At 38.2% G+C, this 16,309-nt stretch overlaps 1 protein-coding gene across 1 annotated transcript in view; it reads right to left on the reverse strand.

The window, feature by feature from the left end:
• LYPD6 (LY6/PLAUR domain containing 6) overlaps window positions 1-16,309 on the reverse strand; it is a 68,717-nt gene that overhangs the window by 7,037 nt on the left and 45,371 nt on the right. Inside the window, exon 3 of the mRNA XM_087950056.1 lies at window positions 13,035-13,224. Within this exon, the coding sequence (XP_087806182.1) occupies window positions 13,035-13,152 (118 nt within the window). The 5' untranslated portion in view covers window positions 13,153-13,224. The remainder of the gene's footprint in view (window positions 1-13,034; window positions 13,225-16,309) is intronic.

Raw genomic sequence — 16,309 nt, forward strand, 5'->3', positions numbered from 1 at the left:
CCCCAGCCGGGAAGGGAAGGCAGGCGGCAGCGACTCCCAACAGCCCCAGCCGGGAAGGGAAAGGCAAAAGCGCTTTGCCTTTCCCTTCCCGAGGCGACGTGAGATAGTAAGATCGTTTCCCCAATTAATTATTTTTATTTTTGAAATTTACCAGTAGCTGCTGCATTTCCCACCCTCGGCTTATACTTGAGTCAATAAGTTTTCCCAGTTTTTTTGTGTAAAATTAGGTGCCTCGGCTTATATTCGGGTCGACTTATACTCGAGTATATACGGTATATATATACACACATACATCCATACATATATATACATATATATATATGTATGGTGTTCGGCTTGGTTCGGGTATTTTCCCACGTCATTGTAGTTCTTTTAAAGTTGTAGCAACGTTTCAGCAGAATCTCATCTGCCATCATCAGGCTTCTGTTATACATATATATAATATATATATATCTGTTATACATATATATCTATTATACATATATATCTGTTATACATATATATCTGTTATATATATATATTTCTGTTATATATATATTTCTGTTATATATATATTTCTATTAGATAGATAGATAGATAGATAGATAGATAGATAGATAGATAGATAGATAGATACACACATACATACACACACACACACACACACACACACACCGTCTTAACAAGATTCTTATTGAGATAGATAAAACATTTAACATTTAAACCAAGATTCTGAAGAAGTCAACGAAGTAGATTTGGATACCATATCGTTCACCATTTTTTGAAAAAATAATAGAAAGAAACAGGACAGGATAGGAAAAATATATTTGTTAACATAGTTTGCTTTCTCTATAGCAGGGCTGTCAAACTCATGGCCCACGTGATGGCCATGCCCAAACCCAGTTTAGCAAAGTGGGAGAAAGTCCTGATATGTCACGTGACGCCACCATAACGATGTGAGTTTGACACCACGATCTATAGAATCTCAGTACAGCTCACACAATGATCTTGTTTTATCCCAAGATGTCTTATGAGGCAAGTGACATCATATGTGAGTTTTCCCAGTTACAGAGGACCTGAACAGGGATCTACCCAACTGTAGTCCAACATATTAATCTCTGTATCACACTGGCTCCAAAATGTTGATCTAATGGTCATTCAATCATAGCTTAACATAATTCATAGCAAATTCGTGTCCCATTTTCCATTCTCACTTGGAAATTTTTAAAATATTAATAAGCACAGCTTGTCAACTGGCACAGAAGCTCCACTAGAAAGAAATAATGCCCTGCTATTAAGAGATTTATCTTAACATCCATCCAACATCTACACTTCTGGAACTTATAGCTGTAAAGCACTATGAAATGGTATATAAGTCTAAATGCTATTGCTATTATGTACCCTGTGAAAATCTATTCAGACTCTTCCAAATATGAGTCCTAGATATCTCTGAGGGCTTCTAACACGTCTCTTTTCTAGTCTTTTCCTGGCTATGCATCATCAATTTTTGTCAACACTTCTATATAACTCATATTTTTTAACCTACTGATTGCCTTTGCTTTAAAAAAAGCTTGATCCCACCTGCCTACATTTCTTGCTATCAGACTGGCACCCCGCCCCAAAAAAAGAAGCCCCTGGCTACAAACCAACCATAGTAATCTATGCAACAAAACTGTACTGCCACTGCAGGGCAAGACAATGTGGTACCCTTTTTATTCTGTCTTTTTCTAGCTATTTTAACCAAAAGAAAAGACAAATAAAAACTTTGATTGCCCAGGAGCAAAGCACTGGCCTCTGACTTTGAACTTTTTATTGATAACAATGCCTTTCTGACCCATATAGCTTGTGTAAGCATTCTTAGAAATGTTTTTTTTTTTTTTAAACGATGGGTGGCTGCAGGCCAGTTATTTAATAGCATCTCCACTTGTCTTGATGGTAGGATGGGGGGAAGGTGAACATAAAGTATGAGTGGTAATGAGTATGCTGGGAGTTGAGAGAGAGTGAAGAGGAGATAATAGATAATCTCAATCTATTTACCTTCTGCTAATGGCTGCTTTGTGAAAAGCTCCGATGGCTATCAGGGTCATTAGAGAGAACAGCTACAGAATACTTTGAAAATTCCAAATGGACCAATTGCTCATTCAGAGTCATTGAGTTGAGAGAGAAAACCAACTCTTGATTCAACGAGAAATTTGAAGTCCTGATAGTGTTAATGTACAGGATCAAGGAAGAGATATTGCTATCTCTGCAACAGGTGACATTTCAAACTCAGAGCATACTTTTACTACAGATATTGTCAAGTGCAAAGAATCAGGACCATTTCTAAGGTTGCTGCATGGAAGATTTATTCAAGCATAAAAATCTAGTCATCTAATGAGCAGCATTGCATTGGTGCTAGAAAAGGGCCAATAAAATTCAAGGGAAGGTGGACATGGATCTCTTGTGGCAATGTAAGGACTCTAAACTGATGATGCATTTAACTCTACCCCCCAGCTGTCCCTGCTCTTCTACAGATATAGCATGCATCCTATGCATATCTAGTCAAATGCAAGCAGAACTGAATGAAACAGAAACATGGAGTATACATAACAGTAGAACCACATTTAAAAAAAATTAGAACAGAAAAGAGAGAGATAGCACAAATATTAAATATGCATTATGAATTTATTGTGCACTGTACCCTCAGCAACTTCAGCTCCCTAAATTCTTTCCATTCTCATTTTAAAAAATACCAAGTGGCAATTAATTACACAAACAACACTCATTAAAGTATCAGCAATTAAATCAACAACATTTGAAGGTTAAGAGGCCCCAGGGTTAGAGATACATCTATAAAGTCTTGTGTTAATTTTACCCATTATGTTAATCCTAGCTATAGCTCAATGGATGCAAAGATATACAAAAGGGGCAAAATGTTTTGTTTTACATGAAGAGGAAGAATATTTGAACACCAGGATTGAAGATGCAATATGGAAAGATACTGTTTCATAAACTTTTACTAAGATCTCCAAACATTTGCTCGACTTAAGCAATACCTTTCTATATATAAAACAGGGTGTGTAACTGTCAAGAGTATATTCATGAACTGGAATAGAGCTTGGTAACAAGGTCAGCCAATGAACAGGCATAGCAACTAAGTCAGCCAATGAGGACTGTTTTGGAAACTGAAACTAGAAGTAGCCTAGGCTGGAAACTGAAACAAAAAGTAGCCTACACCTGGCTCTATATTAAGCTCTGCAGAGATGTTGAGCTCTGAGTCTGTCTATTGAAGATGAAACTAACTTGCTTGCTTGCTGAAAACTGGAGCTCTGCTCTGAACTTGCAACATGTTTCTGTTTGAGTTTGCTCCACGTTGGAGAAATCTACAACTGGTTTGTAAAATCTGCTTATGTTTATAAAGATGTTAAATGAAGCATCAGCTATCTGTGTTTATTTTTCTGGCGCTGAATTATCGCTGCAAAACTCTCAATAGTTACTGTATACAGCAATTGCCAGGTTTAGCCGGGCTTGTTTTGTTTTTTATTTCAAAAAGAATTGCCTTTTTGTGTGGACACTGGCTATTGTATTCAACAAAAGCATCAATCTTGACTTCATTCTTCCTCATGAGAAAAATGATTGTACGGTGGCAAGCAGCCAATATCAACTTCATATATTCTTAGTAGACAAAAGGTGTCCTGGACCTTGGAACACTCCCATAATTTAGTACTATAATCTAAGAATAAACCAGTATCTCCCAAACAAAAGATGAAAAAAAGCTGTACATCCTTATGCAGTATCCTTAAAGTGGTGGTGGTGGTGGTGGGAAACCTCCAATATTTATAAATATACAGCTAGGGAGATTGATTCCAATGCCAAAGTCTTTGAACATTTTTTCCCATTACCTCAGCTAGCAATTCTCCATGTCTTCATCTATAGGTAATCCTTGACTTATGCCCATTCATTTGGCGACCATTCAAAGTTACATCCACCCTGAAAAAAGTGACTGAAAACCAGGCCCCACACTTAGGTCCATCACAGTGTCGCTGCAGTATTGTGATCGCAATCCGGGCACTTGGCAATCAGCATGTATTTACAATGCTTACAGCATGCTGAGATCGTGATTACCATTTGAGACCTTCCTAATTGACTTCTGCCAAGTGAAGCCAATGAAGGAAGCTTGATTTGCTTAATGACAGCTTTATTTCCTTAATGACTTTCACACAAAAAAGTTGCAAACCAGGGCACAACACACTTAATGATGCATCGCTCAGTGATGTGAGTTGCTATCCGAATTGTGATGATAAATTGAGGACTATCTATGAATTGCACTTGTTTCCAGGTAAATAATGTTGTATGAAGATATTATAATAATGTTATATGAAGAAGGTATATTCTGCCTCACTACCAAGAACTATAATTTTAAACAGAAACAACGGGTAGAAACAGGTGTCAGAGGCTTCAGTTATATTTTTTATAGCCCAAGGGATTGCATTGCAATTTTATAAAGATATGGGAATACATGTATGACAGCACAAATACCCATGTCTTTCCTTCCAGTTCTTCTGTAACAAGAAGACCAAGCTTCCATCCCTCTCATAATTTCTTCCAACACTAAGCTTAAGTTTTTTTATTTTAAGGGTAATTTTTGAATGAGATTGGGAGAAAGCTAGTGTGATGAAGTGGGTTTGGTGCTAGCTAGTGTCAGCACTTCCCAGAGTGACCTCGGGCTAAACACAACCCCTAAACTGAGTGTTAATCATATGGGGATAAAAGCTAGAGGAGGTTCTGGAGGGAAAGGGAAAGCTATGTGAATAAAATGACTGGAGGATATTAATTGCTTCATTTTGATACTGTTAGTATATTTTACAAAAATAAAGAAAATACTTGCATGACACTAGAGAACAGTGTTTAAGAGAGCAGTGGTGGCATAGTGGTGAAAATGAAGTAATGTTTCTCGACCGTGGCAATTGGAAGATGAGTGGACTTCAACTCCCAGAATTGCCCAGCCAACCATGGCTGGCTAAGGAATTCTGGGAGTCCACACATCTTCAAGTTGCCAAGTTTGGTGAAACATGGCAGTATTGCAGGCTAACTCTATCAACTGCCAGCAGTTCGATCCTGGTTGACTCAGCCTTCCATTCTTTCAAGGTCAGGAAAATGAGGACCCAGATTTTGGGGGCGGCCAATATGCTGACTCTGTAAACCATATAAAGAGGGCTGTAAAGCCCTATGAAGCAGTACATAAGTCTAAGTGCTATTAAGGAGGCCCATTAGTCTTCACAAATGATTTAATGGAGCTGCAAAGGAAGGAAGAATCTTTCCAACAGCATGTCCATTCTGCTGATAGATAGCCACTGTTGGACAAAACCATTCATGGAATGACAGGACCTATAGCCAATAAATTCTAAGTTATAAAATGCTATACACAGGCAATGTATCTCCTTTAACTAAAAATGTTTGCCTGGGGATCCATCGTGTGAAAATAAAACTTTGGAAAACGATGGCTCGATAAACAAAATGATTCAGAATAATTATCTGGCTCCAAATATAACTAACTTGAACGACCAGAAAACATTTAAGAAATGCCAAATTGATCATAAGAAGCTGAATTATTTTATACTTTTACTGTTCTGGATTATTCCACTATTTTATCTGGATGCTAGTTTGACAAATGATAAATTTGCTTACTCTGCGTTGCATTTAAGGAAACCCTTAAATGAAATGTAAATACTTTTAACAAGAATCACTCTGGTGTAGTGGTTAAGGCACCAGAGTAGAATCCAGGAGTTTTGGTCTCAACTTTAGGCAGGAAGTCAGCTGGATGACCATGTTACTCTCAGTTACTCTGTCTCAGATGAGAAGGTGACAATGGCAAGCTACTTCTGAAAAACCATGCTAAGAAAACTGCAGTTGCCAGGAGTCAATTACCTAAAGGCACTATATAAATGCACACACTGTAGCACAAATATACAGCTTTGGTTATGTGTCTCAGAGGCACGGAGAGACCATATTCCAGGAAATAGAACATCTTGACTGATAACACTGCTACCCTAAGTTTTTTTGTCCATTCAGAGCCTTTGAATTAAGTTCGTATATAAGAACAGAGGTATCATAGCTACTCTTTTGTATGGAGAGAGATAGCGCCACAATTACACCTGCCTGATGTTCCATCTTGTACCTACATGTACAAAAGTGTATGCCTAGAGACAAAGAGGCTATGAAAGCTCCTGAATGCTTTGTACTTTTTGTTCCTGCTAAGATAAAAACAGGAAAAAGAAGAAGAAAGAAAGACTTATACTGAAAGAAAGTTTTTTTAACAATGGTACAGCTGTGAGAGACTCTTGTTTGGCTTGTGATTAGAGAATTTAATAAGTCCGATAGACTGTGGTTTGGGGCAAAAGGGCACACTCCTGTAAAAGGGCTATTCTAAACGAAGAAAAAGAGACTGCCCTCTGGTCTGGAATTGCCTGTAACTATATCTGGCTATTAACTCCACTGATGAACAGCAATGCACCTTACAAGCCAATTTGTAAAGAAGACAGAAGAGGGAGGGAGGGGGGAGGCGAAAGAAAGAAAGAGAGAGAGAGAGAGAGAGAGAGAGAGAGAGAGAGAGAGAGAGAGAGAGAGAGAGAAAGAAAGAAAGAAAGAAAGAAAGAAAGAAAGAAAGAAAGAAAGAAAGAAAGAAAGAAAGAAAGAAAGAAAGAAAGAAAGAAAGAAAGAAAGAAAGAGAGGGATGGAGGAAGGAAGGAAGGAGGAAGGATAGAAGAAAAGAGAAAAAGCAAGAGAGAGAGAGAGAAAGAGAGAGAAAGAAAGAAAGAAAGAAAGAAAGAAAGAAAGAAAGAAAGAAAGAAAGAAAGAAAGAAAGAAAGAAAGAGAGGGAAGGGATGGAGGTAGGAAGAAGGAAGGAAAGAAGAAAAGAGAAAAAGAGAAAGAAAGAAAGAAAGAAAGAAAGAAAGAAAGAAAGAAAGAAAGAAAGAAAGAAAGAAAGAAAGAAAGAAAGAAAGGGAGGGATGGAGGAAGGAAGGAAGGAAGGAAGAAAAGAAGAAAAGAGAAAAAGCAAGAGAGAGAGAGAGAAAAAGAAAGAGGGGAGGGAGGGATGGAGGAAGGAAGAAGGAAGGAAAGAAGAAAAGAGAAAGAAAGAAAGAAAAGATGGAGGAAGGAAGGAAAGAAAGAAGAAAAGAGAAAGAGAGAGAGAGAGAGAGAGAGAAAGAAAGAAAGAAAGAAAGAAAGAAAGAAAGAAAGAAAGAAAGAAAGAAAGAAAGAAAGAAAGAAAGAAAGAAAGAAAGAAAGAAAGAAAGACAGGAGAGATGGAGGAAGGAAGGAAGGAAGGAAGGAAGGAAGGAAGGAAGGAAGGAAGGAAGGAAGAAAAGAGAGATTTCCGGTTTGAAGGGCTTCGGCGACAGACAGGAATCTGCGACCGTGCGCGGCTTCTGTCTGGGCTCGCTGCTGGAGCGCCCCGAGCCGGCTGGTTTCGGGGCTAAGGTGGTGAAGAGGGGGGAGACCGCCAGCAGGGTTGAGGAGAGCCGCATCTCTTCTCCTCAGCTGGCCATTACTCCCTTTCCCGAAGGCGGTTGCAGCGGTGGTCAGAAATGGCCACCTCAAAGAAGAACTCAACCGGAAAAGAACGTGCAGGAGGAAGATAAGAAGTGAAAGTTTTGGTTGACCGGGTTAAGTTGAAAAAGCAACAACTAAGGTACCCTGGAATTTAAATTTTACAAAAAATAACATCGCTCCCAAAGAAGTGTCGGAAGCAGCTAAAGAAAGTGAAAAGGGAAAGGTTTGGCTTTTTTTTTCTTCTCTCTCCTTCCCTATATTGACAACTAAGAGACTTAAATAAGAAATCGGAAAAATCTGCTTTGGCATCAATAGGCAATTAAGCTGAAAATAAAACAAAATGCCAAAGGGATAATAAAGATTATTGGACATTAAAAACTTTTTCTTCTATAAGCAGGAAGGGAGAGAAAAATAATAAGGGCAGGATCTGGAAGAGGGAGGAGACTGCCTGGACTTTAAAAGAATCTAAAGTAAAACTTCAATAAGACTTCTAAAAGATACATTTTAACTGAAACTTTGCAACTAAATAGTAACCCCAGGAAGAGAAAGTGAAAAAAAAGAAAGAGCAAAAAAGAAACAGTTTGTGTGTATTTGGATTATTTCGTGACTTTTGGATTTTTGGTTATTATATTTGAATGACTAAAATCAATCGGGTGGTTGTTTAAAAATTTATATAATGGCATCACTTCTGGATGAATTGAAAATGGAACTTAAAAAGTACAAAGAAGATGCACAAGAAGGGAAGGGTTCTTTTGGCTTCGTTTTTCAATTCTTAGAAATGGAGATCTGGAACTATGAGAAACAACAAGAAAAGACTGCAAAACAAGAAGACTGGGACAAAGAAGAAACCATCTTTAATGAACAAGTAACTCTATGTGGGGAAGAAAAAGGAAAGGGGGGAAAGAGAATAGAAAATTTAAGACTTAAAAAAACAACCAAAGAAAAGAAAAATAATTTGAAAAATAAGTATAATACTGGAAAGCAACAGAAAAGGGGAATACAGAAGAGGGAAATAGAGGTAGAGAGACAAAGAGGTAAAAAGGAGAGAGAGAAGAAGAGAGGGAAGAAGGAAAGGAAAAGAAGTTACAAAGGTTCGGAGCAAGATATAAAGAAACAGGACCTATTTAGAGATAATGTGTGAAAATCTAACTGAAAAAGGGATTCTGTAAAGGTACATAAGATTGTATTGTTATATTTGTAATAGAAATAACTTTAGAAAATTGAAAACAACACATGATTAGAATGAGGGATAAAATAGTTAGTGTAATTTAGTGAAATGTTTATGAATAAAACAAATGAAATAAAATAAATGAGAAAATTGAATTAGGAATGGGAACATTTTAATTAGTCAATGTTTTATAAAATATAAGTTAAGGGGGGGGATTAACTATGGAAAGTTTATAATTGTTCCCATAGAAGTACGATATTTAATTGAAAAGTAACGTGAAAAATGTTAAAACTTTAATGAATATTAATATTAATGATAGAATTGAATTGGAATGGAATGTTGTTTTAATTATATACATTTATAATAATTTTTTTTCTTTTTTTTCAAGTACAGTGTGTAGTTTAAGAATGTACCAAGCAGAATCCGAATGGAAGTTATGTATTATATTGAGTGTTACAACTTTAGGGGAAAGATATAAAGGCGTCATACTCCAATCAGTAACTACAGGAGAAATTTTGTTTAATGAGAAAAGATAATAGACAATTGAAACAGGACAGACAAAAAATATAAATATAATGATTTGAATTGAGATGAAATAAATAAAATAACATTTGAAAAAATTAAAAGAGGGGAGAAGCTATGTAGAAAATGTAAAATAGTAATAAGATATGGAATAGAATATAAAAATGAGCATGAACCTGAATTTGCGTCTGTACGAAGAAATGTAACCCGGGATTATGCTGCTTTCAAAAAAGATGTTTTATTTGTATTTCTTTTCTTTTTGTGAAAACTCAAATAAAATTTACAAAAAAAAAAAAAGAAAGAAGAAAGAGAGAGAGAGAGAAAGAATGAATGAAAGGGGAGAAAGAAAGAGAAAGAAAGAAAGAAAGAAAGAAAGAGAGAGAGAGAGAGAGAGAGAGAGAGAGAGGGAGGGAGGGAGGGAGGGAGGGGGGAGGGAGGGAGGGAGGGAGGGGGAGGGGGGAGGAAGGAAGAAAAGAAGAAAAGAGAACAAGAGAAAGAAAGAAAGAAGGTGAGAAAGAAGGGAGGGAGGGATGGAGGAAGGAAGGAAAGAAGAAAAGAAAGAAAGAAAGAGAGAAAGAAAGAGAGAGAGAAAGGAAGGAAGGAAGGAAGGAAGGAAGGAAGAAAGAAAGAAAGAAAGAAAGAAAGAAAGAAAGAAAGAAAGAAAGAAAGAAAGAAAGAAAGAAAGAAAGAAAGAAAGAAAGAAAGAAAGAAAGAAAGAAAGAAAGAAAGAAAGAAAGAAAGAAAGAAAGAAAGAAAGAAAGAAAGAAAGAAAGAAAGAAAGAGATTTGTAGATATTTCACTTGTCTATGAAAACTGGCCTTACCCTTGTTTGGCATCATGTAAAATCATGATGACTAGAGAACATAGAAATTATAGTTAATATCCAAATAGATGGTATGAATATTACGTGCACAACGTAGAGTAGATCTGCATGGCAATAGTATTTATTTCCTGTCCCTTTTTTATTCTGCCCAAACTGGGACAAAAAAGAACTTTGCCAATCCCACACTAAGGGACAAATTGCATGCTGCATTTACTATACAGGCAGTCCTTGACTTACAACCACAACTGGGATCAGAATTTCCATTGCTGAGGTGAGTCACACCTGATTTTACATCCTTTTTGTCATGATTTTTAAGGGAATCACTGCAGTTGTTAAGTGAACAGCGTGGTCATTAAGCAAATCTGGCTTCCTCCATTGACTTTGGCTTAGAAGGTTGCAAATGGCGAAGACATGACCCCGAGATACTGCAATCATCATAAATACATGCCGGTTGTCCAGCTCCTGAATTTTTAATCAAGTGATTGTGGGGACACTGCGATGGTTGTAAGTGTGAGGATCACCTGCAACTTCAAAAGGTCACTAAAACGAACAGTTGTAAGTCAAGGACTACCTGTATAGATTGTTATCTACTTCTGTGCCTTTTCATAACCCCCAAATAACATGCAGGATCGAATCCAACCTGGAACGAACTATTTATTCCCTCCTGTGCCTCTATATGAATTAAGTTTTCCTACCTGTGATCTGCATTGCTGAAAAGAAAAGCCCCCCGTCACAAAAATAAATCCTACATGTTTAGCCAACCCTTTCTGATTCAGGGTGGGGGAGGATATAACTGAGCTTTACACATTATAAAGAAAAGTTTGGATCTAAGAAAGGCTACCTGATTTCTTGTTGTTCTCTTCCCTTCTCCCATGTTTTCTTCCCCGTACATTATGTATTTCTCTGTCCTAATAATCTCTCCTTTCAAATAAGCATTCCCGGACTTTTCTAAATTCTCCTATCCATCATCAGAGTACTGAGTTCGTACACTAAATTTAGAATTAGGTACAAGTTCCATGCAGAAAACGAACAGCACACCTTAGAGCTCATAGTCAAATGTACATATCTTAGGCTTCTTATATTTATCTTTTCTACAAAGTTTCCTCTGCAATAAAAAGCCAGGTTTAAATACAATGCTAAACCATAATTCAGCATCACATTAATGAGACTGAACTGTGAATATTTCCCCTTTATGTAGCTATTTTGGTAGGGGCAAGAGTAAGGTGCTTAGCGAGATTTGCTAACTGAGTTTTATTAAACAGTTTACTATTTATTCACCGTAAAGAGCAGTAAAATGTGGTTAGTTTAAATTTATTTAAACAAGCTGAAGCCAACCTGGATAAAAGTTGTTTAAATTAACAAGCATTTCTAATCAGGACTTACTTAGAAGGCAGGACAAGAAGCAATGGATGGAAACTAATCAAGGAGAGAACCAATGTAGAACTTAGGAGAAATTTCCTGACAGTTAAAACAATTAATCAGTGGAATGGCTTGCTTCCAGAAATTGTGGGTACTCCAACACTGGACGTTTTTAAGAAGAGATTGGACAGCCATTTGTCTAAAATAGGTTTCCTGACTGGGCAGGGCTTGGACTAGAAGACCTCCAAGGTCCCTTCCAACGGTGTTATTCTGTTATAAATTCCATTTAACTTATATCAGGAACCCTACCTAGTTACTAAGAACTGTCTTCCAGCAAAGGATTACTTCTGGCCCATGACCACCATCAATCAATACTACAGCTCTAAACAGCACTTGGGAAGCAGTGACATAGCACAAAGTACACCCCCTAGTTATACTCTTCCTTAATATTTTAGGAAGCTACAGTGTTTACTTTCTGCATAGACTAGCCCAGTGATGGCAAACCTATGGTACGTGTGCCACAGTGGCACACAGAGCCATTTGTTTAGGCACGCAAACCCCAGCCAAACTTACCTGCACTGTGCATGCGCGCACCTCCCAGCTCATTTTCTGCCCATTTGAGGCCATTTTCGCCCTCCCGGAGGCTCGAGGGAAGCCTCTGCAACCTCAGGAGACCGAAAAATGGGCCTTCCGGAAATACCAGAAGTGCTGAGATGGGCCCGTTTTTCGGCCTCCAAAGGCTACAGAGGCTTCCCTTGAGCCTCCAGGAGGGTGAAAAAGACCTCAAAAGGGCCGAAAATCAGCTGAGAGGCACGCGCATGCGCAGTGCAGGTAAGGGGGGTGCACGCGCATGTGCAGGGGGCGCATTGCATTGTGTGTGCCCGCACACACGCACGCTATCGCACACACTCACACTTTCGGCACACCATAACATAAAGGTTCACCATCACTGGACTAGCCTGTTTTTCAGAGCATCCCCCCAAAATCAAGGACCTGTTTTGTTTCAACAAAAAAGGCTCTCTCTCAAAGATTCTTCCAAAGCTATGTGGCCACTTCACTTACCTCAGTGACCAGGTTGCTTATATACCACTGTTTTACAGCATTTTGGACTTTTTCAACAACACAGGCCAAACTTTGTCCAATGATGCTGAAGGAAATTGATGAATTTCTACAAGCTTCTCAGCCAAAGAAATCCAGCCACTCTTTCCCAGACCTCTCACAAAATCTGTAGCATGAGGAGATTCCTCTGGGTTGCTTGCAAAAATCTAGCAACTGCTGCAGAGAACGTATCATTTGCATCATCAAGATGATTTACCGAACTCCTTATTAGCAAGTGTGGCAGAGAATAAATTTTGGCAAGTCAAACCAGAGAACATTACCCACAACATAGCCCAAAGGAGCTTCTGTCCAAGAGCAATTAAGGGACAGAAGCTCCTTTGGCTTTTCCAGTAGACAGGCCACAGACAGAAAGAAGCTTTGATGCGAAACCCAGCACTGCATAGACACAAATTGCAGTGGCTTTTTGCTTTATTTCTTATGTGCTAGCAATCTGAGGGCATTTGTGCTCTCCTGTTTGTGGTTTCTATTGGTTCTATTCTTTGAGCTTTCCATAGTCCTTGTATACATTATGACCTGCTTCACAAGTCTTACTTGAAGGATGAAGGTACACAATATCTTTCACTGTAAAGTCTCGCGCTCGTGTTCCCTTCAGGCAGTCAGCAATTAAGCTAAGGAAGAGGAGCCAGCCCAGCGTAGGCCAGGATTCCATAGCAGAGAGGGTGCATCAAACATGCAGATGGCTTGAAATCAAGTTCTCCTTGTCACCAGAAGGCCCAGGAATCTAAGAAACACACAAGGAAAGAAAAACAGGTAAGAAATCAACAGATAACCCCATACCTGCATAATTCAGGTGATATAATAAGACTGAAAACCAACACTGATCCTCAGACATCAGTTCTACCAAGCTTGGACACCAAGCATGTCAGATCTCTTTTATTTTTCATCTTACGAAACGTGATTGCAACAAGAAAACAATTGCTTTGTTCCTATTGGAGTTTTTTTTTTCTTGCCATTTTTTATCTTGAAAAACATCTTGCATCTCCTGTTTAAAAACAATACTGAATCGCAAGGCTACAATAGACATTCTCTCAAGATCTTCAGCAGTTCTGCAGAAAGTCAGTATCAACCTAAATTGGCCACAGAGTGTATTTCTCCTTGTACACACACACACATTATCCCCACACAATGATTGGGCAGGACAATCTTACACGATGGAAATTCACCAGAAGCAGCCAGTGGTAACAAGATCCCAGGGCGCACATATGTGCCTGCAATGTAGTTTCCCTGTTTATTATTTATGCGCATCTAATCCTCCCTTTTGAAGCATTCCCCAATGCAACATGAATGGGAAGCTTAACTCAACTTCAACTGAAGTGGCACATTCTTTTTTTGCACAGCAAGGTTGCATCTCCGGCTAGTATTGCCATCTCCATTCTTTCTGCTACATTTCAAAATCCACACATCATAAAAGCCGTAATGAGCCCTTCAAAATGAAGCCAAAATCCATGTCTTAGACATGTATGCTCACACCGCTGGCCAATTATACCCAATATTTTATTTAGTAGTTAGAATCCTGCAGTCCATTGTGGGCTATTGTTTTAAAAATGCTGGCAATTTTGCTTGTCTGAGTTGTTTTTAATCCAAAGAGATTAGTGGTTGGTTGGCAATGAAAGCCAAAGAAGAGGAAGATTTAGTGCTCTCATAAACTGTGCGAGTAGTCTTACAAAAAAAGGTGATTTCTTTTAAACACTCCAGTTTAGCACATTAAAGTTATATTTAGTAGAGTACCACATATACATGCATATAAGCCCGTCCGCAGATAAGACCACCATCAAATTATAAACAAAAATAGCATGAAAAATGCACCACCCACCGATAAGCCGACTCTCAAAATGTAGTACATTTTAGACTGGATTTTCTGCAGCTGGCACAGTTTTTTCAATGGTATTTTGGTTAAATGTTTAATGATAGGATAGAAGTGGTTGTTTAGTACTTTCAATTTGCCCTTCGCTACAAAAAGAAAGACAAAAATTAAATTCTAATCAGATGGGATGTTATCACTTGTAAGCCTGACCTACAACAATGCCTAGGCTGTAAAAATGATTGCTCTAAATTACGATCATGCTGATAATGGAATTTATTCCTCCACCATTCCCACCCTTCTCTAGACCAGCGCATTTTTATATCTAAAGAGAATGAAGCAATGTGTGAGGCAGACACACAATTCTGCCTTTATTATCCCTCAATTGGCGTTGCTCTAATAACAAAGATATTTTTTCAGACATTTTTCTCTGAGGCAACTTAAAGTCTTCTTACTCTGTCTAAGAACCACTGCATACTAAATTTAAGCAGGACATTATTAAATTACCTGTTATTAGTTCTGCCATAATTATGTTTCCACCTCAATTAGCATGCTCAAAAAAAAAGATGCAAAACCAAAGCACAAGATCTCAGAAACTGATCCCAGACACATCTAAGATCTTTCTGAAGGGCCAAGTCTTCAGAGAGCACTCGATCAGGGCCAAAAGTCTTTCTGAGGAAGGGATCTGTTTAGGCTCCACCAGCACCACCAAGAACAGGTCAACAAGTTCTAGATATGGTTGTACTTTATTCCAGGGATACAATACAAGTAGTCCTCGACTTACGAACACAACTGGGACCAGAATTTCCATTGCTAAGCAACGTGGTTGTTAACTGAATTGCACCCAATTTTACATCTTTTTTTGCCATGGTTGAACCACTGCAACTGTTAAGTGAAACACATGGTTGTTAAACGAATCTATTAACTTTTGCTTATCAGAAGCCAGTCGGGAAGGTTGCATATGGTGATCACATAATCCTGTAATCGTAAATACATGCCAGTTGCTAAGGGCCCGAATTTTGATCATGTAAGTATGAGTATGCTGCAATAGGCATACGTGCAAAGACCATTTGTAAGTGATGCTGTAACTTTGAACAGTTGATAAGCATATACAAAGTGCAAATATGGTTCTGACACTTGTTTTCTATAAAAAGAGCTATACTAGATACTACAGGGAAATGTACTACAGTAAAGGGCGCACTACCTTGTGAATTAAACCCACTTCTGAGTTATTGTCTAATCCACTGAGCTGATGTCTCTACACTTATTAAAGCCCAAAGTAAATCACAGAAGTAGCTCTAATTAGCAACCTAGCTGCCAAGCCTCTACTGACAGTTGTATTGTAAAAGCTCCAAGTACAAAAAGCCAGAAACCTGCATTAAAAGGCAGATCAAAAGACCAAGCTGAAGGATCTCAAGAGAGGAAAAAAGAACAAGTAAGTGTACCAATATTGCCACAGGGCAAAGCTTTTAGAAAAAAATTGTGTGAATGCTACCACCAACTCTCACAGCCTAGAAAGTCAAGCCATCTGGGCTTAATCCACAGCTGCTATCATAGTGAAGACACATTGACACACTTAACTATTTGAAACTGGTAGGTGCAAAATAGTTCCTTTTATGAAGTCAACAAAGCAAGAACAGGTGGGGATGAATAAAATAGAAAGATAGGAGATGCCAGCCCTTATTCCTTATGATAATGATATTTTATTCTGGTCATACATGGCCACCAGGTGCATGTCTATGGAGATTCTCTGTCACCCAGGTAATGGTTGTGCCAAAGGTGCTTTTTTCAAGAGGCAACTGGACTTTCTAGTTTTTATTTGAAGACGTTTCGTTTCTCAACCAAGAAGCTTCTTCAGCTCTGACTGGATGGTGGGGAATGATTGAAATATTGAAAAAGCAGCTTTGTGACCATTAGGTACATGGTTCCTTTTCCAAGCCAAGAGGCCAAAAAACCTAAAGATACAAGAGAAGAAAAATGGAACTATCAAAAGAATACTGATTGT

This window comes from Notechis scutatus, chromosome 1 (genome assembly GCF_049901735.1).
Source record: "Notechis scutatus isolate UNSWTSFEM ecotype Mainland chromosome 1, rNotScu1.2, whole genome shotgun sequence".
Classification (NCBI taxonomy): domain Eukaryota; kingdom Metazoa; phylum Chordata; class Lepidosauria; order Squamata; family Elapidae; genus Notechis; species Notechis scutatus.